This window comes from Podarcis raffonei, chromosome 8 (assembly GCF_027172205.1).
Source record: "Podarcis raffonei isolate rPodRaf1 chromosome 8, rPodRaf1.pri, whole genome shotgun sequence".
Classification (NCBI taxonomy): domain Eukaryota; kingdom Metazoa; phylum Chordata; class Lepidosauria; order Squamata; family Lacertidae; genus Podarcis; species Podarcis raffonei.
The window spans coordinates 66348974-66376363 of NC_070609.1; the positions used below are offsets into that span (position 1 = coordinate 66348974).

General features: G+C 45.2%; 2 protein-coding genes and 1 long non-coding RNA gene across 6 annotated transcripts in view; 1 reads left to right on the plus strand and 2 right to left on the minus strand.

Moving 5' to 3' along the window:
- FHAD1 (forkhead associated phosphopeptide binding domain 1) overlaps positions 1-222 on the minus strand; it is a 44338-nt gene extending 44116 nt beyond the window's left edge. Inside the window, exon 1 of the mRNA XM_053400524.1 lies at positions 1-222. Within this exon, the coding sequence (XP_053256499.1) occupies positions 1-157 (157 nt within the window). The 5' untranslated portion in view covers positions 158-222.
- LOC128419616 (uncharacterized) lies at positions 208-4360 on the plus strand. Of its 2 annotated transcripts, XR_008331885.1 has the most exons (3): positions 208-449; positions 1335-1422; positions 3767-4360. It is a non-coding gene; the product is annotated as an uncharacterized LOC128419616 (long non-coding RNA). The 2 variants fall into 2 exon arrangements; XR_008331884.1 differs by lacking the exon at positions 3767-4360 and having other exon boundaries at positions 1335-2404.
- On the minus strand, positions 1963-26611 carry TMEM51 (transmembrane protein 51). Of its 3 annotated transcripts, none has more exons than XM_053400521.1 (3): positions 26434-26611; positions 4380-4871; positions 1963-3485 (listed from the first exon to the last, which is right to left on the minus strand). In XM_053400521.1, exons 2-3 carry the CDS (start codon positions 4721-4723, stop codon positions 3068-3070), a joined length of 762 nt encoding a protein of 253 aa, XP_053256496.1. In that variant the 5' UTR covers positions 4724-4871; positions 26434-26611; the 3' UTR covers positions 1963-3067. The 3 variants fall into 3 exon arrangements, with proteins under 3 accessions (XP_053256496.1, XP_053256498.1, XP_053256497.1); XM_053400523.1 differs by lacking the exon at positions 26434-26611 and adding an exon at positions 21155-21409; XM_053400522.1 differs by lacking the exon at positions 26434-26611 and adding an exon at positions 12564-12721.
- Positions 26612-27390: the final 779 nt, after the last annotated feature.

The window sequence follows — 27390 nt, forward strand, 5'->3', positions numbered from 1 at the left end:
CTCCCCCTAAATCCAGTCGAGCAGAGCCGCCACCTTCAGGCCTGTGTGCGCTTGTGTAGCTGCCGGGCTCGTCTCCATGGCAACCCAGCTGGGCCGCGGCCTCCACTTGGAGGCAGAGCAGGTGAAGGAGGAGCGAGGCCAGCCCTCCGGTGACCATGGCAACCGGATAGGCCCAGCTAGGCCACCGCCTCCGTCTCCATGGCAACCAAGAAGGCTGGGCTAGGCCGCGCCATCCCCCGCGCGGCTAGCTTTCGTTTCTCCCCATTCCGCCTTGACAAACCGCCTTTGCGAAAAGGGAAACCTATGACAACCCCCACCTCTCCGCAGTGATCATCTGCACTCACACGTGCGTTTTATTTGCCTTTATTCCCCGCCCTTTCCCCCCTGCAAGTTGCCAGCCCAGCATGGTATCCTCACCCCCAGTTTCATCCTCACAACGACCCTGCGAGGTGGGTTAAGCTGAGAGGCAGGAGCTTTAAACCCGAATAGGGATTCGATCCTGGGTCTTTCCAGTTCTAGTCCAACAAAGTGGCCACAATAAAGTGACAACAGTACAGCTTAGTGTAAGGTTCCAGGAAAAGGCTTTAAAGGCAGGTGTAATTTCATGGTGAAGCAGGTTGCATTCACGGTTCAAATTCAGTGATGCCACAGAGTACAGTACTTGGTAAAGCATTCTGGTTTGTGGGCAGAAGCTGCCCCCATCGGGATGGGGACGAACCGTAACTGAAAGCACTGAGAGATGCAACTAGTCAATGGAAAACACTGTCTAGCAAAACAGAAATTCAAAATTCTTACAGCAAAGCATGTTTCTGAAGCGCTCTTTGATGATTTCATTATGCTCTATATTAGGACCTATCCTATTACTCAATTGTAAACAGCTATGAACTATTTTTAATATGGTAGTTTTGTATATGTGACCAGCCTTGGGAGGTTGTGCTGAAGGGAGGGTAAGAAATCTATTTATGAACAATTAATTAACAAATATTATGAACAGTGAGCCCCCATAGCTTAGTGGTAGAACACGTGCTTACACTGCCAAAGGTCTTGGGTTCAAAACCCCAGCAGCTCCAGGTGTTGCCGGGAATGGGCTATCTGAAACTGTGGAGAGGTGCTGCAATACTAAGATAGATGGACCAAAAGTCTGATGTTGTTTACTACTTCCTATGTTTAGTGCTTTCCCATACCCCATAATGAAAAATCATGAGTCAAGGATGCTTTAGCTGAGATTCCTTCATTGCAGGGGGTTGGACTAAATGATCCTTGGGATCCCTTCCAAGTCTACAATTCTATGATTCTAGGACACGCTTCTAATGCAGTTTTCATTCTAAAAAAAGGTTTGTCAGCTGATTGTCTCCTGTTCAGTATTACATACGGCTGAGAAAGCTGTATTGATGCTGCAACTGCCTCTTCTGCACCAAGTAAGTGATTTATGCATTTATCAGACATATAACTTGATTTTTTTTTATTGCAGCCCTGTGTGTCTTCACAGCATTAGCAAAATGCAGTGACAGATGCAAGGACACATATATAAAGAAAAGCAGTTGAACTAGAGCTACTAGCTGATGTCTGTGCTTACCTCCAGTAGTTAGGAAAGTCCAAGGCCCTCTACAGTATAAGACCAAAAAGCAAAATATTATAGTTTCTTCAGGAGCAGCATGTAAAATGGCAAGCTGTGCCTTAGTGTTTATGTACATGAAGCCCAGGATACAGCCTCTCCCTCCAGCCTCAGAGATTTAACTACCAGGAAAGATAGAGGGCTAAACTTGGGGGAAGGGGAGGAAATGATGATTCTGGCCAATTCACATCCGTAATAAAAATAAAAATAAAATAAAATGAAGGGAGCTATATTGCGGCAGAGACCAGAAAATCAGGGACTGTAGGAGCACATGCTTATTATTGTTCTTTGCACAATGTGTGATGCCTTTACACATTGCTAAAAGAAAGTCCAGGTTAGACAACACACACATCACACACATTCTTTTTTAATAAAAAGAAAGCCCACCCACAGCATCCCAACTCTGACATATTACATATTGAAAATTTTTTTTATTTACAATACAGTAGCTAAAAAATTCAAAAAGGCTGTGTGTTAGAAAACCAGACTGTCATCTTCCTGTGGGAACCTGAAGTATCTTTGGTTGCTTGGGGGGGGCACTAAAGTTTACTCCTTTAGCAGCAGTAAACTTCCTTCTGTCTCCTTAACATTTTATTTCTCTGTGATGGATGGATATATATGGCACCTGTGCATTCTACACATAATCTAAAATCTGGTGAAAAGAGAGCCTTTCATATCTCAGTGAACAGAAACTGCCAAAGTAAAGATGTAACCATGTCAAGCATCTGGAGAAACCTTTTAAAAATGACTGCCGAAAGAGGCATACAAAAATGTGTCATAATTTATATATATATAAAAGTTCCCTATTGCTAAAATTCAGGTGCATCCTGGTGCAGGGGTGGGAAACCGCCAGCCCAGACTAAGGCAAGCACATGAGACCTCCCCATTTGGCCCATAACGCCATTACAGTCAAGCCATACCCACCTGTCCTACACTAGGCATATTTTGTGATGTCACGTGATTGACAGGTGAGCAACCTCTTCCTCCTGTCACAATTTCCTCCACAGGGAGTGGCACTGAAAAGGATCCAGCCCACCGACCAGATCTGAATTTCATTACATTGGACATAAGAGGATTCATTTGTGCTTTGTTTTCACCAAGGCAGCAGACCGGTCGCCTGGCTTCACTTCAGGACAAGGCTCTCATGCCGAGAGAAAAAATAAAATCCTACATATAAAAAACCTCTAGCATGTCAAAAAGAAGCTTAGGCAAGCATCCTCTCTCTGGCAGACTAGTATTATATGCACGAGGAAATTAGTTTCTAAAATGGGGAAACATTTGACTCAAGACCCAGGATCTAGCTTGACGTGTCCCAGACTGACCCACCTCATTCAAAGAGTCACCAAAATAGGTGTGCGGTTCGCCCCGGCTTTTTTTAAAGCCACAAACTTGACATTGCCACAGAAATCAAGTTTTTAATTATGTGTTTGGTCAGCAGTCCATACAATTGCCTCAAGTCTCTTCCCGGCTCTCTGTGTGCTTATTGGGAACCTCATCATACTGGGGCGGAGGGGTCAGAGGCTCTATTGTTATCCGCCCCGTGTTATTTCCAGCAGGGAGGTCTAAGTTGAGGTTTTTTAGGTGTAGCTTTTCGGACATGATCCTCCGGACTTTCAAGGGTTTGAGTCTTTTGCTCAGGCGGGAACTGTGTCTGCTGGGCTGACGTTCAACGTTGGGCCTTTCTTCGACGGCAGCAGCGGGCCTGGTCGGCGTGGTTTCGTCAATCCCAGTGAGAGATTCGTAGGAGGGCAGAGACATACTGATCCTTGCGCTTCTGTCTATGTCACTGAGCTCAGGGTGCCCTGTGTTCATGACCTCTTCGTAACTGGGCACATAGTAGCGAGAGGGCGTCTCCTCATCCTCTTCTTGACTGCAGAGGGAGAATTTAGAAGTAATCACTGTCTCGCTTTAGCACTACCTCATTCAGGTTACGATATCCCAAAAGCCAGAAAACTCACTGGCTGGTATTTTATTTTATTTAAAATATTTTTTATCCAGCATGTCTCACTAACGTATTAAGCCTTACACTATTAAGACTGTTAAAAAAAACACACCTGCAGTTCTGCTGTTTGCCAGCACCACAGAAACATGGGCCAGAGGCAAAGATCCTCACGGAGCTTTTCCTTTTTTTTTTTTTTTTAACATTGGAAGATGAGAACAAAGCTACCAAGTCACAGAACACATGGGCAAGTGAATAGCTCCGTTGGTAGAACATGAGACTCTTAATCTCAGAGTCATGGGTTCGAGTCCCATGTTGGGCAAAAAGATTCCTGTATTGCAGAGTGTTGGACTAGGCGATCCTTGTGGGCCCCCTTCCAACTCTACAATTCTATGGTTCCATCTGTGAATACAGAGGTGATATGATTTGACTGGAACTTTGAGGCTTGGTGCCTCGGAAACATGTCATTTTTAGGGTTCAGCCAATGGAGAAAGATGGGATCTGTGATTGGATGAGATTGGGGGAGGGGACCTGTGAAAAATAATGAATTTCAATATTGGTTTATGAGATCCAATGTGTGTTTGTCTTTCCTTCTCCCTCTCCCTCTTGCCTTCTCTCCCTCTTGACCCCTGTAGCACCCCACCTTATTCCTCCCCCTAACAAAGCCACCCTTTTTCTGGAGAAAGTAATTCCCATCACCCCTGACCACTAGTCATGCTGGAAGGGGCTGGTGGGAATTGTAGCCAACATCTGGAGAGCCACAGGACAGGCTCTCCATCCCATATATCAATAATTTGCTTTCAAGGCCTGATCGTATCTTCTCACCTGTCTTCCTGTGGCTGGTGCTCAACCGAGACTTGCTGCCGTATCCTAGAGATGCTGTCACTTTCCCTTTGCTTCATTCGGTCACGGACACTCAAACAGATGGAGAAAAGCAAGAGCAAGACCCCAGCACCAGCCAGGACGTAAGCCACCGAAAAAGTATTGCTTTTATACGTATTTCCTCGACCACCGTCGGGCTTGCTGCTGTTTCCAACTGAGTGTGGCTTCCCACTTGGGCCAAATCCGGGGACCAAGTTCCAGACAGCCATAATGATCCCAAGAACAAGCATCCCCAACCCTATTGCCGTCAAAGCATAGTGAGATCCGTTTGACCTGGAGTGGGCCATCCTGTTATAATGCTGGGCCCCCTTGATCTGGGCACGGGGATGGGGTGCGGGTGGGCAATTCAGAGCATATCTTCCATAAATCAAGGAACAAAGTCCAGGAATGGCTCCAGTTTGGGTTCCTTCCAAATACCTGAGTTTAAAATGAGACCTGGAGAAAGAAAGGAGGAGTAAGAAAAATTTTAAATGACATCATTTACAATGAAAAATCTTACCCCCTCCTTTCCCTATCAGTTAGCTGATTTCTGCAAGCCATTTTCTTCTACTTAATTTATTTTTCTGCATAATTTCCACTAATATATGCATTTTGTGTGTGCTCACTTTTCACTGATACACATTTGTGTACACAGCTTTTGGCAGTAGAGCTGCATTGCAAAATCTGGAGAATCATGAATTCAGAAGCACACCTGCACTTTGCTTCACTTCACACTGGCCTGAGTAGTTCAAATCAGGCCAAGTAATTTTTTCTTTTATTCTAACCTTCCACTACCATCATCCCTGACCCTCAGCCATGTTGGCTGGGCCGGTGGGATTTGGGAGTCTGAAAACATCTGGATGGCACCCCCATTGGCAACCTCTTTTGAACTCTGCAAAGCTGCCTGAATTTTTTTGCGCTGGGAAAAACAGGATGGAAGTACTTTAATTTAAAAAATAAATACAGTGGAACCTCCGTTTTTGAATGTAATCCTTTCCGGAAGACCATTTGAGTTCTGAAATGTTTGAAAACTGAAAACTCAATACGGAAGCCTCAAAATGGAAAAAATAATACGAAAAACTCAATACGGAAGATGTCTCGGAAGTCGAAGTTTGAAAACAGAAACATTTACTTCCGGGTTTATGGTGTTCAAGTTCCGAATCGTTCGTCAACGGAGACGTTCGAAAACAGAGGTTCCACTGTAAATAAATAAATCAAGGCTCTGTGGAAAAGGCGCATTTTGGAGAGGGATCTGAAGGAAGTTGGAGAGTTTGGAGAGGCAGCCCCACTGATAGCAGCAGCTGCTGCTGCTGCCACCTTCGAAAACTACCACAGACTTGGCACTTCCTCTGAGGTAACTAATTGCATATCTGCTAATTAGCTAGCTAAGGTAAATACACTTTAGCTAAACACCCAACACTAGTTGTTCCTCCTGGAATAGCCATCAACCCACTGTTTAAAGATGGGAGTATAACAGAGAGGAGGCACGTCTTAAGGGCTATAAAGGGAGAGCTGATGGAAAACTACGAACTCAGGATAAATCCAGTTTGCTTGTTGGTGCTGCATTTGTGTGAATCGCAGCAAAGAAGTTCCTAGGCATGTGCTTCACGAAGGGACGGAGAAATCTGTCAATTTCACAGTCTCTCGGCATCTCGTTTTTTTCCACCATTGGTGCATGGGATTTCTACCACTTTCCAATTTTTAAGACCTGTCGAAAATTCATCAGCATTTTGCCCTGAGGCACACAGTTCTGTCCCTTACATGCAATTTTGCTGAATATAGTTTTGTATATTATTTTCATGAATATAATATGTTCATTTTTACCTTCACTTTCCAACTATTAACACATTTTTTGGTTGAACAAGTACATGGCAAAAATCTGAGAAGTGCAAATTTCAAAGGACTGTCGTGTTTCAGATCTCACGACTTAAAAGTGATTTATATTAAACAAATAATGTTTTTCTCTGTTCTCTCGAGCAGGGGGCTTTGGTAATGTGGGTATCATTGACATGTCCCTATTTTATACCTGTGAAATGTTGGAGGCCACGAAAATGGTGCACGAAACACCATTATAATAAAAGAAAACCAATGCGAGAACAATACACTCATTTATCTATAAATGCCCTCTATTTTTCACATTTTGTTGTGAGTGCCAGTGCTCTGGGCAGCCAAAACAGCACCATCCACTCATAAGAGGGAGGTATCAATAAGCTAGGGGATACCCAAACATTCACAGATTATTATTTTTTAATTGCAAAACAGCCTAGCAAGGGCTGAACATGATCAGTGAGCAAGAGGGGAAGGGATATTTGCAGCATCCTGGGAAAGTGCCTGGTAGGAATTGTGTACAAGGGCCAACCCATGCTGCAACATTTTGTTACTAGTCCCTCTGGTAATAATTCACATCCCACATCTTCCACCCAAGTATGGTGCTCAGATGCCAGACAAGATCTACAACATTTTAAACTTGAATGTAAGAGTATAAACAAACACCACAGCTGATGCTGTACAGGGCTTCAGGCAGAGTTGTCTCCCAGCCCAACCCGGGGTTGCTGAAAATTGAACCTAGAATTTTCTGCATGCAAAGCAGTTACTCTGCCACTGAATGAAGGCTTTCCCTGCATATAGATGAAGCAGAGCAGAGCAATGGAATAACCTGTCCTTACACTGAGCCAGACCACTAGTGAATAATTGTTGCCCACACTGACTAGCAGTGGCTGTCCTGAGGTTCAATCCAACTAAGTCCTATGCAGAGTAGACTCACTGAAACCCATGAATCTAAGTCATGACATGGTGCGCTCCTTCTGGGGTAGTTTGTCCACCTTTGGTCCCCACCATGCACTCAGCTCTCACCTGTGGCTCCTAGAAGCTGTCAGCATGCAGCAGCAGCCACACCCTGGGAATGGCTTTGGCTGGCTGGCTAAACCAGGTGAGGGTAGCTGATGGGTCTCAAAGTCTCAGTGAGTTAGGAACTTGCCCTGCAGGCTCTGGCAGATTGAGCAGAGGAGACCAATAGTAGGTTCAACAGCCAAGAAAGTGGTTTCTGCATGTGCTGTAGAGGGAAGTGAGGGGATATCTTCAGAAGAAGGCTAAGGAGTAAATCCTACACAAACCCAGAGTGGAGTCCTTAAGACACTTGGATGGCGCCTTGTACACCTCCTTCTGGCAACTCCTGCAGCCATGCCGGTGCCAAACATATTGCTCTGCTTTCTTTGGACCACATCAGCGAGGTTGAGACAGGAGTCGTGTTGTTTGAGCAGCCCAGGACCTCCATACACTTGCGCACCATGGAGGCCACTTTGGTGTTGCTAGCTCAAGATAGATGGATGCCAACAAGAACTCTTAGTAGGACAAGTATTGGAGTCTTTTCCAGCCCTACTGGGAGATGCCAAGGATCAAACCTTCTGCATGCAACACAGATGCTGTCCCAGAGCTACAGCCCTTCCGCAGCACATTCAGCAATAGTTCTGTGCAGCTGTCTGATTGAACCCAAGATCCAATAATATACCTTGCTCTGCCCGTTTCCAACTCTGCCTTCCCTAGACTAGAAGTGAAGGTTCAGGCTTAAACCAGCTAGGTTAAAAGGAGCCGTTTAAGCAATCCAGATCTTTGAACCTGAACTAGCCCAGTAATCATTACGCTTAAGAACAACGCCCAGCATTAGCAATCTGGCTGAGTGCCAACATTTAAAGCACTTTGTTAAACTCGGTCGTCACAAAGGTTACCTGGGATTCAGTCACTCACTCTCAATTGTCAAGCAAAAAAAGGAAGAAGATCGAGAGAGAGCTTCTGGCTGTATTTATTTAGACTTCTGGTCCACCCTGACCTTGGATTCAAGTGACAAGGATATTATGACTAAACATCAGGAAGGACTTTCTGACAGCAAGGACTTTCTGACACTAAGAGCTGTTTGACAATGGAGCAGCCTTCTTCAGAAGGTTGTGGACTCTCCTTCCTTAGAGGTTTTTAAGCAGAGGCTGGATGGCCACCTGTCACGTATGATCTAGTTGAGATTCCTGCATTGCAGGGGGCTGGACTAGATGACTCTTGAGGTCCCTTCCAACTCTACAATTCTGTGATTCTATGATTCCCAAGACTACAAAGCTATGGGGGAACACGGTCATCTCCAGAGCAGGCTGAACACCTGTTCCATCATCTCTGGACCTTTGCAATCTCAGACAATAAACTCTGCCTAGCTTCAATATGACTACATCATTGCTTGTAGTCCTGAATCTTTTGCCCCTGTCAATGATTTACCCCATAGATGCGAAGTTGTTGGGAGGTAGCAAAAGTGAACCCTGTCCTTCAGGCCAGTTATGTCCATTAAATGAGGCCCCGACAAGAGAACTCACCCAGTTAAGAAGCTATGCCACTGCGTTCTCTCCACCTCCAACCCCACCTCTCTTGCAACTGTAAATGGTACTATGGTGCGTCTGGAAACAGAAGCCAAAAAGTCGCTGCCGGTTTGCACAACCGATGACGAATCCAGCATAACCCAAAACAAGAATCACAGAGGCTGGCATTGCTTGCGGCACGCTTTGGTTCCTTAGAGACTCACCCCCTTCCTTGTTTGCCACTGCTAATTAAGCTTCCCATCACACTCAGACTGAAGCCTACTGTGTGGTCCCAGTGGCAGAGCAAGAGGCAGAAAGTGATCAAATCTTCGAAAATGCCGACAGCCAACATGTTTGCAGTGCGTAAACAGTGAACGGCTTGGCACTGGCAACGGAGAAAGGGCAGACAAGCCGAGACGCATTCAGGGAAAAGAAAGAAAGAAACATTATCCACGTGCAATTCCAGATGGCTGTGCTTAACTAGAACTTGCTCACTGTTTAGGTTGGGGGGAGTAGAGGGGAGGAGCATTGGAACAGCTCTTCTGCCAATGGACACTCTTCCCCACCTCTCCAGTTCCTGTCTGCTTCACTGCTTATTGCCGAATGGTAGCGTGGGGGTTGGGGACGCGGGTGGCGCTGTGGGTAAAAGCCTCAGTGCCTAGGGCTTGCCGATCGAAAGGTCGGCGGTTCGAATCCCCGCGGCGGGGTGCGCTCCCGCTGCTCAGTCCCAGTGCCTGCCAACCTAGCAGTTCGAAAGCACCCCCGGGTGCAAGTAGATAAATAAGGACCGCTTACCAGCGGGAAGGTAAACGGCGTTCCGTGTGCTGCGCTGGCTCGCCAGATGCAGCTTTGTCACGCTGGCCACGTGACCCGGAAGTGTCTTCGGACAGCGCTGGCCCCCGGCCTCTTGAGTGAGATGGGCGCACAACCCCAGAGTGTGTCAAGACTGGCCCGTACGGGCAGGGGTACCTTTACCTTTACCTTTAGCGTGGGGGTAGTGGTTAGAACCCAAGCTACCAATGTGCTGTCTGGGCACTGGTGCTCTTGAGGATATCTGAGTCACCCCCTCCCTAGATCTTTATGGATCCTCATAATTTTACAAGGGTCCTCTCAAAACCATCATCAAATGGGAAGGTAGTGATGCAAGACCAGGCTTTCTCAGTGGCAGCCCCAAACCCTAGAATTCTACCCCAAAGGATATTTCATCTGCTCCCACTGCAAAAGTTATTGAGAAACTGGTTCCAGGCATTTTTTTCATAGAATTGTAGAGTTTGTCCATGCATTTGGAACCTGAAGTGTTATTTGTAGTGCAGTCATAAAAATAGCTTTTGCACTCACTGTTGTTTAATGTGTTTTATTTGAATTGTTGGTTATTTAAAATGGTTTTATTATCATTACGGTGCTTTGTTGTAAGTGTTGTAGGCTGCACCATGGTACCTTTTGGAGGGATCAATCAATCAGTATAATCAATCAATCAATCAATCAATCAATCAAAGGTCACTGCTAGGTTCAGAGATGCATTTGATGATTTGCTGGTGGTTTTGCTCTCTCATCTCATGTAAATATCATGAAGATCCACGAGGATCCACATCTTGAATTGATTTTTTTTATTGGTGCTGGCAAACAGATCTGTAATTTTTTTACTTTGCTGTCTGATAAAAACAGCAACAACAATGTTGTGTTAAAACGAATCAACTTCAAAGCAGAGTCTGAGAAGCTGGCTTGCTTCACACCAACCACAATTGATGGTTTGAATGTAACATTACACTGTGGTTAATCTACTATGAAAGTGAAGGAAAAGAGGGGAGGGAGGAGAGTGTAACGTCAGATTTACAGTGGTTCATCCTTGCAACACTAAACCACGCTGGAGCCACCGTTGCATTAAAAAGCTCCCTAACTTCAATAGAGTAATTTCTTAAACAAATGAGCTGACAGGGTTTCTGTGTCCGGAGCACCCTAGCAAATACTAAAACCCTCCAAATCAAGGTAAGGTGGGCGGGAGAATTTCCATTAAGTTAAGTGCTTCTTGGTAACTCATCAGCTGCTAACCTAACAAAGCTAATGGACATTGTCTTTGCTCCTCTGTTTCGTTTACAGAGCAATGGCAGAGATGCGCTCATAGCTGCTTTTAAGCAGATAAAGTGGTTGTTCGGAGGTTAATTACTCCTGATAAAAGCCATTTTGCCAAACAATATTAATTTGGCCCAACCTCCTCTTGAGCTGTAATCGTGCGTGTCTAATGAGAAGCAGTGCAAGGGATCATCATCATTACCACCTGTTCCTCACTCTGCATAGGTCCTCCAAGTGTTGGGTGGCCCCAAGGAAACCAGCAGGAGGATTGGGCTGCTGGAGAATTCATTCAAAAGAATCGCCCCCTCGCGTGGGCATGGCCAGGGAGGCAGGGCGCAGCTGCCGCCCCAAATCAAGTAAATAAATAAATAACAATACTCACCTAACTGACCAATCGTCTCGCAAATAGCTTGGTTCTGCCCACCCCAACATAAATCCTGCCCAGTTAACATAAATCCTGGCCATGCCCATGCTCCCTCAGATGTCATGGACTGGCTGGACGCAGAGGAACGATAGGAAGATTCAGCTGGGGAATTCCCAAGGGAAGAAGGCTCAGAGCCCGGGGATTGGTGATGGGATGACGGTAAGTGCTCAGAGGGAGAAGATTTTGGGGGAGGCGTCGAAAGCTGAAGAGGTAGCAGGTTTAGTAAGCAGAGAAAGACTGTGGCAGAGAGAAGTTGGCAGGGGCGTCAACTTGAATAAAATATTTGCATAATCAATCACAAGACACCACGCATGCACACCATTTGATTTCGACGAAGATGAAATCTTGGAAATCAGTCTGGAAGAAGGGGAGGATCTTCCTCCAAGGTAATGCTGTGCTAATCCCCCCCATCACCAATTGCTTTCAAAAGCCCCCCCATCCATTTCTATGGTGGTACTGCTTGGGGTCTTTGAAGGATGGGAGGCAATAGAACAGGCTTCCTCAACCTCGCCCCTCCAGATGTTTCTGGCCTACAACTCCCATGATCCCTAGCTAGCAGGACCAGTGGTCAGGGATGATGGGAATTGTAGTCTCAAAACATCTGGAGGGCTGAGGTTGAGGAAGCCTGCAATAGAAGCTGCTGGGGACTTCCAGGGAATTGAGGGATCTCAACTGAGGGTTTGAGAAGGGAGCCATTTCCTTTCCGACACAGGCAGCCCTGTTTAAGTTCTACTATTCAATGGGCCATGAATACTGTAAATAAGCAGTATGTTATAAAATACTTAAAATAATAAAAACAGGCTGGGTGACACTTCAAACCTTTTTCTTACACAGAAGCTGTAGCTAATACAAAACCTGGGGGTGGGGGAGACGGGGAAAATGTGAAATGTACAGAAAGAAAGGACACAGCAAAGAAAAAATTAAAGACTGTGCAGGAAATTACAGCATGACAAACTGAGAACAATAAGAGGAAGTGTTAGGGTGCACGGCCAAACCCAACTGTGTGACCCAGACAAACTAATTTACAGCAACCCACTGGTCCTAGTTAAAGACCACGGCTAAAATAAAGCACACCTGTCACTCGCCGCAATTTAAATTTGGTGCCACATACAAGGTGTGCCACTTTTGGCTGGGATAGGATGGCCTCATGTCATACAACATCAAGTGATGGATAGGTGGGCAGCCCCACCAACCCGTCAAATGTCACCAGTGAAAGGTTTGGGGACAAATAGTTCCCTAAGGTTGATGTAGATAGGAAGTATAGTATAATGGGATGAATGTCACACTCTTGACTGGAGAGAGATGGGTTTGAATCCTCACTCAGGAAGATCTCCAGGTAACTTTAGGCCAGATGACATTTCCTCCTCCTTCACCTCCGTAAGAACATAAGAAGTGGTTGTTGGATCAGGCCAATGGCCCAAGTGGTCCAGTCTCCAGTCTCCAGCCACCTCCAGAGCTTCCATTACAGTTGTGGATACTTTTGGTACAGTATTTTTGATCCGGATTGGAGAGCGGCAGAGAGGGCACTTACAGGATATTTAGAAGGCGTTCCCCACTTTAGGCAATTTCACTTATGCACATAGGGTCTGAAACATAAACCCTGCGTAAGAGGACAAGTTGCCAGTATATGTTTTAAATTTCATATTTGGGAATTCTGTGTGCTGTCGTTAAGCCGCCCACCACAGAGGCTCTGGCCTAGGCAATGCATATATCCCATGAAGAAAATGTTTTTTTAAAAACACGGATGTGGAGCAACTGGGAAGAACACGAAGGCCACCCTGGTGTCCTTTTAGAGGAAGGGTGCGGTACAAATGAAACTTAGTCACAGCAAACAAGAACTGGAGGGCCTGTTCCAGTTTGTCTGGATGCTTGAACTAACACCATAAACAAGCAGGTATTAACAAGGTGGGAGCACACACAGACCCTACTTGGTACATTGTCCAAGCACAACAATGGGGAACCTCAGGCCCCTTCAAGTCTCCCTATCTGGCCCTCGGGACTCTTCTCAGGCCACACCCTCTTTAAGCACTTACACCGGGTGAAATGTGTCATCAAATTCTGATAATGCCTGAATGCAGGACGAAGAGAGGCATATTGTGCGGGCATAGATACTCTCCAATTTTTGTGCAGTTGAAATCCGGTCTCCTTTGGGGTTGTAGCCAATGCTGGCCTTACAACCTACTGAAGTTAATGAGCACAACCAACTTAGGTCTACTGATTCCAATGGAACTCCACTGAGTAGTACTTAGCTGAATGCAATGCTAATCCAGAACCACTGATCCACCCAGCTTTCCCCCTTCGCCCTGCCCAGTGCTGTAATTCGGCCCCCAGGAGGTTCTCCATGAGAGTATGCGGCCCTTGGCTGCTCTGGGAGGATTTCTGTAACTCAGTCTTCCACCAGCAAGCACTCAATATCTGCAAGGTGATTAATGCAGTCAGTCCCTCTGCCTAGCCTACCTTGTTGCTAGGATAAAATATGGGGGAAAGGTGGAAGAGAGCCATTAATAATTACTAAATTGCATTTAAAAAAAAAATTCTGCTTTTAGAGTAAATGCATTTCAATGCTTTTTATTTCTTTGATCTTAACATTGTAAACGGCTCTGTGGGTTTATCTGGAAGGTGAGCTAGGTACCTCCATAATAAAATGATAAAGAAATAAAATAACTTCCTGCTTCCTTGTTCAGCAGCCCAGGCTTGGTAGATGCTCTAGCTAGCAACTGCAGGAGAGTGTGGGGTAAGTTTTTGCTCTGAACATCTAAGCTTGAAGAACTCTGTAGGTCACAAAAGCTTGCCTCTGGCGTTTTAGCTGTTTTCATTCACAACCTTCCTTTTCACCCATGTTTTGAAAAACCAACTTTTGAAGAGCAGCGAGGTTAATGAAAGGAATCTCTCAGAAAGGGCATGAGAAATGATCATGAGGTGAGTATAGAAAAGATTGGAGCTATAGAAGGCAAGTGTGACGTGTGTGCCAAGTGGAAAACACAAGCATTCTCAGAGAAAAATGCATGCATGTTTCTAGTCCTCACAGAGGTAAAACTATGAAATTATGCTTAGAAACACAGGCAGTGCTTGGTAGTGATGTGGCTTCTGCAATCCAATTTAGGGCGCTTGAGGTTAAGCATATAAAAATGGTTCTGTAGTCAAAAACTCCTGAACTTAAATATTTGATTAGGAGTTGTTGTTCAATAAAGGACACTGGGCTGGATTTAGGTTTGATAAGGTCCTAAGCTACTGAAGGTAATGGGGCCCTTTCTATGTCCAGCTGTCCTTTGTCAACAACAAATTATCGCTGTTTTTGGTGTTGAATATATGCTATATGATAATTTAGGGATCTAACAGGTATCTTAAGCCATTTGCTTAAGATGTATAAATATGATAAAATGATAAAATATGATAAAAATATGTATTTTATCAAAGTAATTGTTGAACTGAAATACAATTAAGAAGAAGTATATTAATAATGAAATAAAATTAAGAAGTATATTAATAGTGAAATAATTAAGCTCTTATTAAGCAATTATTATTAATAATAAGCAATTAATAATAATAAGCAAATAATAATAATAAGCAAATAATAATAGTAATAATAATAAGCAATTATTAAACTTAAAATGATTGGGGGCCCATTACTTACATCATAGGAGCCTACACAACACAAAACAAAACGCTGTTGCTGTATGTAGGTTTTATTTTATTAGTTTTTTTATCTTATATTTTGGAAATGTACATCCAGTTTTTTTCTTTAAAAATTTTCTTTATAATTTTTAGGGGCCCCCAAGAGAGTGGGGCCCTAAGCTATAGCTTGTTTAGCTTATATGTAAATCCAGCACTGAAAGGACACAACATAGTCCTGCACAGGTTTTCGTAGAAGCAAGCACCAAGTATTTCAGTGGGACATACTCCACTGTAAATGAGTTTAGGATCGCAGTCTTACAGTGTGGTTTAAATGTTGTTTGGAGTTCACACAGGATAATTAAAGGGTAACAATTTGCAGCAACCCCTGACAAACTACAGTGCCCAGAATTCTTTGAGGGGTGTGTGATTGTGTTTTAAAGGTACAGAATGTACTATTTACTGCTGATTTCATATCGTATTTGTGCTTTTATTCCATATTACGTTATATATCTGATTACCATTTATATTGTACGTATGTTGTGTTGTGAGCCCTATCCGGAGCAATAACAAAGAACAAATAAAACAAAACAAGCAATTGCACAATCAAATTGTTGCATTTTCCAACTAAGTTAATTTTCAACTGAAATTAATAGACCCATTCTGGTCATGGCCATTGATTTCCATGGGTCTGCTCTGAATAGGATTAGCATTGTGTTATGTACTGAAGTTCTCACCCTGGGCCAGGAGGGGGATACTGTAGATAGTTTTCACTCAGGTCCACATCAGTTATTTTAGGCGGGAAACCCTGGGTTGTTGTTGCTACAATGTTGATAGCTGGCTGCCTATAAAAGCAGGCCAGCTGAGCTGTTTGCTGTTCAGTTTCTGTAGCAGCTTACAAAATAAAGAGCTGCTTTGGAGAAATCGCTGTGTCGTCTGCCATGTCTACCCACTATAGGATTAGCATTGGATCAATCAAATTCAAACCATGAATTAAATAATACTAGTTTGAGCACACCCAAAGAGCCATACATGATAATCTGCATATTTAAAAAGTGATTATACACAGCTTTATCTTTTTCACAGCCCTTCATTATTATTGTATCTATTTATTAAAAAAATATTTTTATAGTTTATATGTTGCTATTGACAGAAATGTATCAAAGCGGTTTACAGTATAACATAAAACTATGCAATAAAAACCATTAAAAAATAAAATCAAACATCAATTAACTATTTTGGAAACGTTAAGTGTGTCCCTTTCAGAAATGCACTTTTTCTTTTGCAGTACAATACATGCAAATATTTGCGGACACAACAGAAGCTATTTAAGGTTCAAAAAACTGGTTTAGCTTGATGCAGAACATGCCTGGTCCTAGCAGCAGAGAGAGAGCGGCTTCCCTACAATTTTTGACAACTGTTGCTGCCCCACTGGCTCGCCAGGATGCTGCTACACGATCACCTGTCTGTAGGAGGTCACACTCATGATTGCCACCTTACTATCAAGGAGAGATGCAGGTCCAATTCCAACCAGTGCACGGAGGGGAGATTAACATACACAGGCCTGACTAGCACAAAAATCATAGCTAAAGGGTGAAATTGACTCAGTAACTGTGTAGGGGCACATAACACTAAGTCAGAGGTGAGGCATTTCAGACCTTTAAGGCAAATGTGGCCCTCTAGATTCTTGGATTGCAGGGGGGTTGGACTAGATGGCCCTTGGGACCCCTCCCAGCTCTATGATTCAATTGTTCAGTCATTCAGTCCCGCTCCAAAAACAGGCTGCTGGTGAGAGTTAATATGTAACACAGGTGGCGCTGTGGGTTAAACCACAGAGCCTAGGACTTGCCGATCAGAAGGTTGGTGGTTCGAATCCCCGCGACGGGGTGAGCTCCTGTTGCTCGGTCCCTGCTCCTGCCAACCTAGCAGTTCGAAAGCACGTCAAAGTGCAAGTAGATAAATAGGTACCGCTCCGGCGGGAAGGTAAACAGCGTTTCCGTGCGCTGCTCTGGTTCGCCAGAAGCGGCTTAGCCATGCTGGCCACATGACCTGGAAGCTGTCTGCGGACAAACGCCGGCTCCCTCGGCCAATAAAGCGAGATGAGCACCGCAACCCCAGAGTCGGTCACGACTGGACCTAATGGTCAGGGGTCCCTTTACCTTTACTAATATGCTAAAAGCCATATTGACAAAGTGGTTTTTCTTTGGGTGTGTGGGATGGGGGGAGACCAGCAGTGAAAACCAGAGGCTTTTGAACTTTGATGAAGATGATGATAATTTTATTATTTATAGCCCACCCATTGGATATAATCTTTATATTGTTGTGGCAAGTAACGTAATGATTTATGTATAGGTTAAACCCTCCCCCCATAATTGTCATAGGAACCTCAAAAATATCCTTTGTGCCCGACCATTACGGAAATCTAATATAAATTCTTAAGTGAACCTTAACTCAGGCACAGACCTTGAACCACGTTCCTGTTTATGCTTCCAATACTACTTTAGCTTTTTTAGGAGAATTAAACGCCACAGCATTGCATTGGGATGTAGTGGAGCTGGGGCAGTGGACAAAAAACTGAGCTACAAAACAACATTGAACTGAAGCCAAAGTTGTAAGAAATCATACCGATAGTTCTGGGTACAGAAGGAAATTTCTGATCTGCTATCCTGCACTATGAAAAGTGGTTCAGAAGCTTATTGTTGCATTTTCAACATCCAACATCCAATTTGGTGGAACGTGGTTTTAGTGTGCTTCTCTCCAAGCAAATAAATCAACTTCAGATTACTAAACATGGTGGTTTAAGATTCCTGCTACGTGACTTTAAAGCAGAGAAACTGGTATCACTTCATTAAGCCCACGCATCGTATTAAGAATTTTCAAAACAGTGAAGTACAGTGGAACCTTGGGTTACGTTACCCTTGGGTAATGTTAACTTCGGGTTGCGAAAGCGGCAAACCTGGAAGTGTTTTGCCGCTTGCGCATGCGCAGAAGTGGTCTCTCAGGTTGCGAAAACTTTGGGATACGACCGGATCTCCGGAACGGATCCTGTTCGCAATCGGAGGTACCACTGTAGTTACTAAACGTAGTAAGACTCTTGCTAATTGACTATGAGACTTTGAAAAGTTGGTATCATTGGAGCAAGTTCATTGGTGTTGTTGAATTAATTAAATAAGATAGTTTTAATTGGAATTCTGAATTTTTTTGTGTTATTATTCTCCTTAGTGGGTCATGCAAAGGGCTTTTCTTAACAATACTTTCAATAGGGTACGGGGCACTGGGAATGAGTTTATGAAACTGAGCGGGCAGTGCCTCAAAAATGTTTGGGAACAACTGCTTTAAAACATTTCTGAGCCACTTAATATTTTAAAAACTCTTAAGTGGTACAGGAAAATATAACATAAAAATAATAAAGCAGAATTATGAAAATAGAACAGAATAAAACTATTATCCTTCCTCAGGAGCAGAATATTAATGCAACTCCCTTCTTAGGAAATTTCTCTTTACTGTACTGACTTCTCACTACCTTTGTTTCAATTGTCCTTTGGAAATTAACCACACTGTTATGCCTGTTCTATTTGGATCACTGTACTGCTCTTCAGTTTTATTATATACTTTTTATAATTTTATAATTCTATTTTTGCTTGAAATGCTATTAACTGCTATGGAACTTTAGTTAATTGGCATATAGAAATATTTAAAATCAACAAAGAAGCAAGAGGGTATTATGAAGGTTTGAGGATACATTTCGCCCAGGCAGAAACACGCAAGGTGGGTGCGAGCTATATGTGTATGTGGGGAGTGGTCTGCAAAGTCCGAGGACCAGATAGAAAGACTTGGATGACTGCATTCAGTCCCCGGACCTGAGGTCTCCCTCCTCTGCTTTAGACTAACTTCTGGAGGATGTTGAGAGAAAACCTAACCTAAACAAGGTCTTTACCACTGTCCTTAACTGTTGCATTAAGTACACCCACTCCCATAATTGCTCAGTTATAACTTTTCTGCCGGTTTGATTGTATTCATCTAGGACGCAATAGGAACCTAGGTTCTCTCTCCCATCGCAGGGCGTTAAATCAGCAAACCAAAGCCTGGGCCTTTGGTGATGCTGTAACATGCCCCTATTGCGAGTGATCAGTACATACATTTGAACTTGGTCTACATTTGCCACAGACTGCAGATGTGGTGGAGAGTCAGTGTGGCTTACTGACCGGAGCTGTCCTCCATATATTCTGAATTCCATCCCCCTCCCTACCAAAGAAATTGTGCATCTTGTATTTCCAAAGCCATTTGGTCCCTCAGCCTGAGCGCACCTGCCTGTGAGAGAGAACCGAGGCTAGCCATGCACTTGATCACTTGGATGTTAGTCCACAGAAGTTGATGACACACACACACCCCCCAATCTGCTACGCCATCAAAAGTGCCGCAAGGCTCTGTCTTTGTTACGACAGCCACTCTTCTGGGAGGCTTAAGAGCTGTGTGGGAAAGTGAATGCCAATCAGAACGGAGGAGAAAGCCTTTGGCCTTCCATACGTTGTCATAACACAACTCTCATCAGGAATGCTGGGAGTCACGAGTCCAACCATGTTCAGAAGGTCCCAGGAGGCTGGCAGCGTAGAGCCCTGAGCTGCAATCTCTGCTCAGCTTCAAAGTTCAAGGTGACTTTGGTACAGCCTCCATCTCTCGACCTAGCCCACCTCCCAAGGAAGTTGTGGGGACAAGAAGGGATCATGGGAAATTATGACAACCAAGTTTTAGCTAATGCAGCATCTCTTGCAGCCAACGTTTACAGGTCTGAAGGCAAACGAATGTCCCCCTTTGCATCTGGTAATAAAACTATTACCTACGCCCACTTTTTGCAAAGCAACCAATCCCAAGGTACATCAAATATAAAAATCCAACTAACAATACAAGCCCAGTTAAAAACATTTCGCACTATGTAAGGCTCTCCAAAACCAGATGTTTTTGTGGACAACACCCATCAGCTCTGCCAGCTGAGGATGATGGGAGTTGTGGTCCAAAACATCAGGTTAAAAGTAACCGCTACTGTACTTAAAAATCAGTGGCCTAAAGAGTCAAGCTCAAAGCTGCTCAAACTCTGCTGTGATTCTGGGCACTCTCTACATGCCCCCAAATAAAGAAATCATCAGGATCGAGAGGTTTCCAGTCATTCAGAATCAAATGCAAAAGATATGTGTGCGCGCGTCTGCAAAACTGCCTTCCCTCCGAAGATCGGGCGTGTAAGGGCAACCTCCAAGATCCGGGACGCAACAGTTGGGAGAAAAGCTCCCGCCTGGGCAAAGTCCTGCAAAAGCCAAGAAGAGAAAGAGAGAGAAGAGGAAGCGAGGGAGAGGCAGGGCTCCCTCCCGGAAACGAAGACGCTGCAGGAAGGGTGGAAAGAAAGGAGGAAGGGGAGGAAAACGAGAAGAAGAAGGGGAAAAAAGCAGCGCCGCAACTTTGCATGCGCGCGCATTTTCGGAAGGCAGGAAAGCTGCCATCCTAACCGCGTTCCTTAAGCAGGGAGGATGCCTCACTGAGTCTCCAACAGACACACTTGCACGCAGGCCCCACGTCCAGTTTGCTAGGTGTGGGGCTTGTCCTCTCCAAGCCCCTCGCCGAAGAAAACGCGAGTCCGGAGCTTTTTCAAGAGGAGAGAAAACGAGGAGTCGAAGCACAGCGTCACCACTCCCCCGCAAACCGAGGGATCGGCCATAGCTGTCAACTTTTCCCTTTTCTTGCGAGGAATCCTATTCGGAACAAGGGCATTTCCCTTAAAAAAAGGGGAAACGTTGACAGCTATGGATCGGCCTCGGATTAGGGCCTCGGGGATCCTGCGCTCCCCCAGACGGAGAAGCAGAGAAGCCGGACCCCGGCGGCCAGCAAGTGGTTTCACGCCACCTGCCTCGCCCCGCAGTGCCCAGCCCGCCCCGTCCTCAATGGTTCCCTCTCTTCAAAAGAGTAAGGCGCAGACTTTTAATATACGATCAACCCGACGGCGGGTGAGGCTGCAACCTCACTTAAACACGCACACACTCTCTCTCCATAGTTCCTACTAGGGAGACACGCAGAGGATGGCAGCGCACCAGGCGATGAACACCCCACCCCGTCGGCATTTCTGAGTCTCCCCATCGTCAGAAAGCGCGCGTCGGAACCCCGGACAACACTGAAGCGGCCCCATCACAGAAATCCCCACCGCGGACATGGGGGGGGGGAGCCCCCGTCGAGCGTGGGGAAGGGGTTCTCACCGCCCACCCCCACGAGGGGCGGGTTTGCTTAGGGAGGGGGTCCTGCTGGGCTGAGCTCACCTGCGCGCTGAGCTGCGCCCCGCCGGCGTCCGCGCATGGTTCCCGGAAGGCTAGGAACGCGCTCCGTCCTTCTCAGTGGGGGTGGCCGAGCGTCACGCCCGCGGTGGCCGCCCCCGGCTCCAGCGCCCTGCCCTCCCGCGCTCGTCCAACACCGGCGGAAGCAGCCGCGGGCCGGACGGGTCCTAAAGCCTCCGATCGACTCTTGCGCCCAGCTGAGCAGCTTGTAGGGCGCAGGAGGGCGGCGGCGGGTAGGCAGCTGCGCCAGCGCTCGACGCAGCCTTCCCTAAGCTCAGGAATGGGGAAGCGGGGTCCCTCCCGGACGTCGTTGGCTTACAACTCCCATCAGCCCCAGTGACGAAGTCCAAGAGCATTCGAGGGCCAAAGGATCCATAGCTGTCAACGTTTCCCTTTTTTAAAGGGAAATTCCCTTATTGCGAATAATCCTGCGCCCCCGCCGATCTGGTTGGACTAGAACTCGGGGACATCCCATGAAGCGGGATGCTGAAAGGCAGAGAAAACAATGTACTTCTTCAGACAGTGCACAGTTAGCCTATGGAACTCACTCTCACATGAAGCAGCGGTCGCAACCAAGTTAGATGGTTTATAAGAGGATTAGACATTATTGATTATTGATTTATAATTTGATTTGTTAAATTTGTTCAATAAAAATATTTAAAAAGGGGGGGGGGAAGGATTAGACAATCCACAGAGGATAAGCCTGTCAGTGACTTCTAGCCACGATGTCTATGCTAGAGGCAGAAAGGCTTCTGAAGAACAGTTGCTGGAATCCCCACTTGGCCCTGACACTCACTGGGCGACCTGGGGAACCCACGTATTCCTCTTCCTATTGTTCCAAGCCCCCCAAGCCCCCCAGCTGCCACCCAGTATTCCAGTACAGCAGAAGGAAAACAAATCTAGCCCTGGAAAAGATTGACTCATGTTTGGGAATGGTTAGCTAAAATGGAGCCCCCAGCTTCAGAGGCAGTCTATAGTTGAAAATCAGGTGCTGCTCATTGGAACCCAGCCCTCAGCTTCATAGAAAATCAGAATACAGTGGTACCTCGGGTTACAGACGCTTCAGGTTACAGACACTTCATGTTACAGACTCTGCTAACCTAGAAATAGTACCTCGGGTTAAGAACTTTGCTTCAGGATGAGAACAGAAATCGCGCGGCGGTGGCAGCAGCGGGAGGCCCCATTAGCTAAAGTGGTACCTCAGGTTAAGAACAGTTTCAGGTTAAGAACGGACCTCCGGAACGAATTAAGTTCTTAGCCTGAGATACCACTGTACTGAACTAGGTGAACCCAGGGAAGAGATTTCCTGCTGCTGGAGATGACAGAAATCGAACTCGGGCCCCACTGCATGCAAAGCGGGTGCTCTCACAGTTGGCCGTGGGCCTTCCCCTATATAATCACGGGTGGAAAGCTGGAAGTAAATCATCTTCCTGAATACGCCCTCTGCATTCGTGTCTTACTCTCCAAAGTGCCCTCTCACCCCACCTGCTCTGTCATAGAGACATCCTTTTACTCATCACTCTCCCTACTGACAACCAGGTATGCAACAACTGCATCCAGAACTCATTGCGTGCAGAAATGGACAGAGGAAGAGATTCCAAGCAAAAAAGAACGGCTTACAAAATTAACGGATTATGCCAAAATGGCCTGTAAAACTAAGAGACCCAAATGATGAACCTCTTGTAGAAAACTGGAGGGCTTTTTTTTTAAATATCTGTTGAAGTACTATAGCAATATGAAATCATGAGCAGGATTTGAGATATGAGTGGCAGGGGAGAAAAGAGAAAAGAAAATGGTAACATGGAGTTAGGGGGTTTGGTAACAAGGAGAACACAGCAACCAAGGATAGGAACAAAAACATCAGGGTGGGAAGGATGAGAATTCCAAAAGAAAAATGTAAGAGAATAGTATATGGTATGTGAAGCAAAATCATTAACTTTTTTGAAAACTTAATAAAAACCAATCTAATAATAATAATAATAATAATAATAATAATAATAATAATAATAATAGAAAACTAAGGTGCAAGTGATGCTGACCAGTGGGCTGGTGTCAGGGCAAACTGGATTTTAATTATTGCTTTCAAATATGTGACAAAGGCATTCTAATTACTGCTTTTAACTAGTTTGCTTTCATTCTTCTGCATTTTACAAGTGATGTCTTTAAATCTTTTAAGCTGCCGAGAAAGGCGGGGTGTCAATATATTAAATAAATAAGAAGGCAGGGGGGTTGCGAGGGGTGGGCAGACTGTGCTTCAGTGGGGCAGTGCCCTCCATCAGCCCCTATGGACCAGGCCACATTGCCTTGCATTTAGGAAAGGAAAGGAAAAAAGGACAATGGAAATTTGGGGGTGAACCCAGCGACTGCATATTTGGAATCTTTTGTTCAGAATACTATGTACAGTTCTGGTTGCCTCACCTCAAGGAGGATATTGTCGAGCTGGAAAAGCTTTGGGAAAGGGCAACCAAAATAAACAAAGGAATGGCTGACTCCCTTATGAGGAAAAGTTGCAGCCTATGAGATTTTACAGTTAGGAGAAAAGGCGAATAAAGAGGGGGGGTGAGAGAAGCTTGGATGGAGAAAGGTTTTCCTCCCTCTCTCCACCTAGAACTTGTGCCTCTCCAGCGAAGCTGAATGTTCAAGATTCAGGTCAGATGAAAGAAAGGACTTCTTCACACAGCCTATGGAACTCACTGCCACAGGAGGCAGTGGCGGCCATTAACTTGGATGGCTTTAAAAGAGGACTGGGCAGGTTAATGGAGGTTGAGGCTATTGATGGCTATGCTTTTCCTCCCAGCTGGAGGCAGTAATGCTTCTGAATGCCAGCTGCCAGAAACTGCAGGAGGGCAGAGGGCTCTTTCGCTCGGGCCCTGTTTGTGGGCTTCCCACAGGCACCCAGTTGGCCACTGTGAGAACAGGATGCTGGACAAGGTGGGCCATTGGCCTGATCCAGCAGGGCTCTTCTTCTTAATAATAATAATAATAATAATAATAATTTTTATTTATACCCCGCCCTCCCCAGCCAAGGCTGGGCTCAAGGCGGCTAACAAGCAATAATAAAACAAGTTGAATGAATACAACAATTAAAATATTGAAACATTAAAATATTAAAATGCAGCCTTAGGTTCTTATATTATGGGCTTCATTAACTACGAACTGCAAAATTTGGGGTCCCCTTAATAAGCCTTATATTATGTGCAGGATGAGGAGAGGTTAGATTTATAGGGGGTAAATTTGAAGTTTGGAAGCACTCCTCATCTAAATGGTAACATCTTTCTGCATCCCAATCTTTATCTCTTACCATTCTGCTATTTCCTTTCCTCTTCCTTCCTCTTCTTTGCTCGTGGCTGTTCCTCATTTTCTCCTGTGTATCGCTGGGTAGTGTGCGGTTTCCTTTGTATTATTATTAACAACAAAACTCCCCTGGAAACATTCACAGTGTTAATAACCGCCGCCAGAGTGACAACTGGTTGTGAGAGATGAGTTCAGGGATGGGGCAATCCAGTCATGAACTCTTGTTTGGCAAGTTCTGAGTAGCCCAGTGTGATTCAAGATCTTTGGTTAAGAGCAGCCAGACAGTTGTGGAGAGGCCAACTCACAATTTGGTGGCGCAGCAATGAAATTGCTGGCACATTTGCAAAGCTAAGCAGGTTTCAAATTGGGCAAGGGACTGTGTGTTGAGATTTCTGCATTGCAAGGTGTTGCAAGGGAGTCTTTTCCAACCCTATAATTCTATGATGATTTCAAATGGGGCTTATGTGGAAGATATAGCCAGCTATGTGAGAGAATGCAGCCTTAACCTCAATGTAACAGCCTTACTGCAATGCTCTCTATGTGGGGCTACCTTTGTTGTGGGGCTACAACTAATCCAGAATGCAGCAGCTAGACTGGTGACTGGGAGTGGCCACTGAGACCACATAACACCAGTCTTGAAAGACCTACATTGACTCCCAGTACGTTTCTGGGTACAATTCAAAGTGTTGGTGCTGACCTTTAAAGCCCTAAATGGCTTCGGCCCAGTATATATACCTGAAGGAGTGTCTCCACCCCCATCGTTCTGCCCAGACACTGAGGTCCATCGCCGAGGGCCTTCTGGCGGTTCCCTCACTGTGAGAAGCCAAGTTACAGGGAACCAGGCAGAGGGCCTTCTCGGTAGTGGCGCCCACCCTGTGGAACACCCACCCCTCAGATGTCAAAGAAACAAACAACTAACCTTTAGAAGACATCTGAAGACAGCCCTCTTTAGGGAAGCTTTTAATATTTGATGAATTATTGTATTTTCATATTTTGCTGGAAGTCGCCCAGAGCGGCTGGGGAAACCCAGCCAGATGTGTGGGCTATAAATAAATCATCATCATCATTATCATCATCATTATTAAGTATTTATTCACGCAGCACCCAGGACCCCAGGGAGTTGGCCCCTATGATCACCAGCTTTGCTTCAAAGCCTCCTTGAATGTTTCCGCTTGGCTGGAAATTACAGTGGTACCTTGGGTTAAGTACTTAATTCGTTCCGGAGGTCCATTCTTAACCTAAAACTGTTCTTAACCTGAAGCACCACTTTAGCTAATGGGGCCTCCTGCTGCCACTGGAGCACGATTTCTGTTCTTATCCTGAAGCAAAGTTCTTAACCTGAAGCATTATTTCTGGGTTAGCAGAGTCTGTAACCTGAAGCGTATGTAACCTGAAGCATATGTAACCCGAGGTACCACTGTATCCTTGAACCCTGATACTGTAATGCCTCTTGCTTTGCCTGAACGGAGGATGGAGGTGTCTTTGCGCGTCCCCGCACAAATGAGCCTACTGCCGAGTGGCAAATTTTACATTCCTTGCTCCACCCACTTTTGCCTCTGGCCCCGCCCACCCCTAGCCTCCAGAGAAGGTTGCCCGGCAGGAAATGCAACAACGCTAATGCAAAAAGTTTGCTCTCCTCTGCTCTGGAGTTCCTTCTGCATGAGGATCCGCCCTCCTCCTTTGCTCGGAGAGTGTGCCTCATTCAAATGACTGGCTGTGGGAACTCATGAAAGCCGCATTGTGGGAGGTTACACAAGGATGGAGAGATCGGGGAAGCTGTAAACAGGGGCTGTGCAAGAGTGCATGCCAAGGCAGAGAGTTCTTCCAGATGCCATCACTCTGATTCAGGGATCACGAGGCAACAAAACCCTCCTCTGTCTTGCACAGGATGTTCTCATTAAATGCAGGGATGAATCATAAAAGGGCCACTTCCGAACAGCCTAACCAGCTTCCCACTTTTAACCTGTTACCTTATCTCCTTGTCTCTGCTGCAAAGGTGGGAGGCGGCAGTCTCCTGTATGAAGGGGCCCCTTGTCTTTGCCGCGGTCCAACCTGTCTGCAGAAGCGGAACATGATCCGAAGCCACGAAACAAAGCCGGCTTTGCTCAACAATACCTGAAAGCAGGCAGAGAAGCAAACTTGGCTCTCTCCTCCCGCCATCAGCAGGACATCGCTGCCTATATATCATCCAAGGTGTCCTCCCTAGCAGTGTAATTTGAAAAAGTGCAGGCAAGGACAGACAAAACAGGACTAAGGAAAGATGGATGACTGTTGTTTTGGGTTTCTCCCAGTTTCTGTTCCATTCTTAAGTAAAGTTTGCTATGTTTCTCTCCCCCTCCCTCCCGGTTCTAAATGTTTTATTTTGATTTGCAACACACAACACACACACACACAAATACTAATAATAATAAAAAAGAAAGGTTAAAAACAAAAAACAGTATCAAAAGTACAGTGTTACCTCAGTTTACAGGCACTTCAGGTTACATACGCTTCAGGTTACAGACTTCGCTAACCCAGAAATAGTACCTCGGGTTAAGAACTTTGCTTCAGGATGAGAACAAAAATCATGCTCTGGTGGTGCGACACAGCGGGAGGCCCCATTAGCTAAAGTGGTGCTTCAGGTTAAGAACAGTTTCAGGTTAAGAACGGACCTCTGGAACGAATTAAGTTCTTAACCTGAGGTACCACTGTAGATACAAACACTTATACTAAACAAATATTAAACAATGTGTATACAGTATACCATATTTCACTTCTTCTTTTCCTCCAATTGGCTTCCTTCATCCTCAGCGCAGTTCTGCTTTCATCTTTAGTAAAAAGTTTGCTGTGTTTCTTTTTAAGCACTCACCAGAATTTGTCAGTGATTGATTGATACTTTAATTTATATACCACTTAATGTACACATTTGTATGCTATTTTGTCAAATA

Bases quoted from the DNA above. Each gene is read 5' to 3' on its own strand.
- TMEM51 (XM_053400522.1), bottom strand. From the start codon at position 12,706: ATGGAAGCTCTGGAGGTGGCTGGAGACTGGAGACTGGACCACTTGGGC. The intron at 4,872-12,563 runs GTGAGGATTCAA...TTCTTTCTCCAG, and splicing joins TTACCTGGAGATCTTCCTGA to GTCTCATTTTAAACTCAGGT. The intron at 3,486-4,379 runs GTGAGAAGATAC...CTCCCTCTGCAG, and splicing joins CACCAGCCACAGGAAGACAG to TCAAGAAGAGGATGAGGAGA.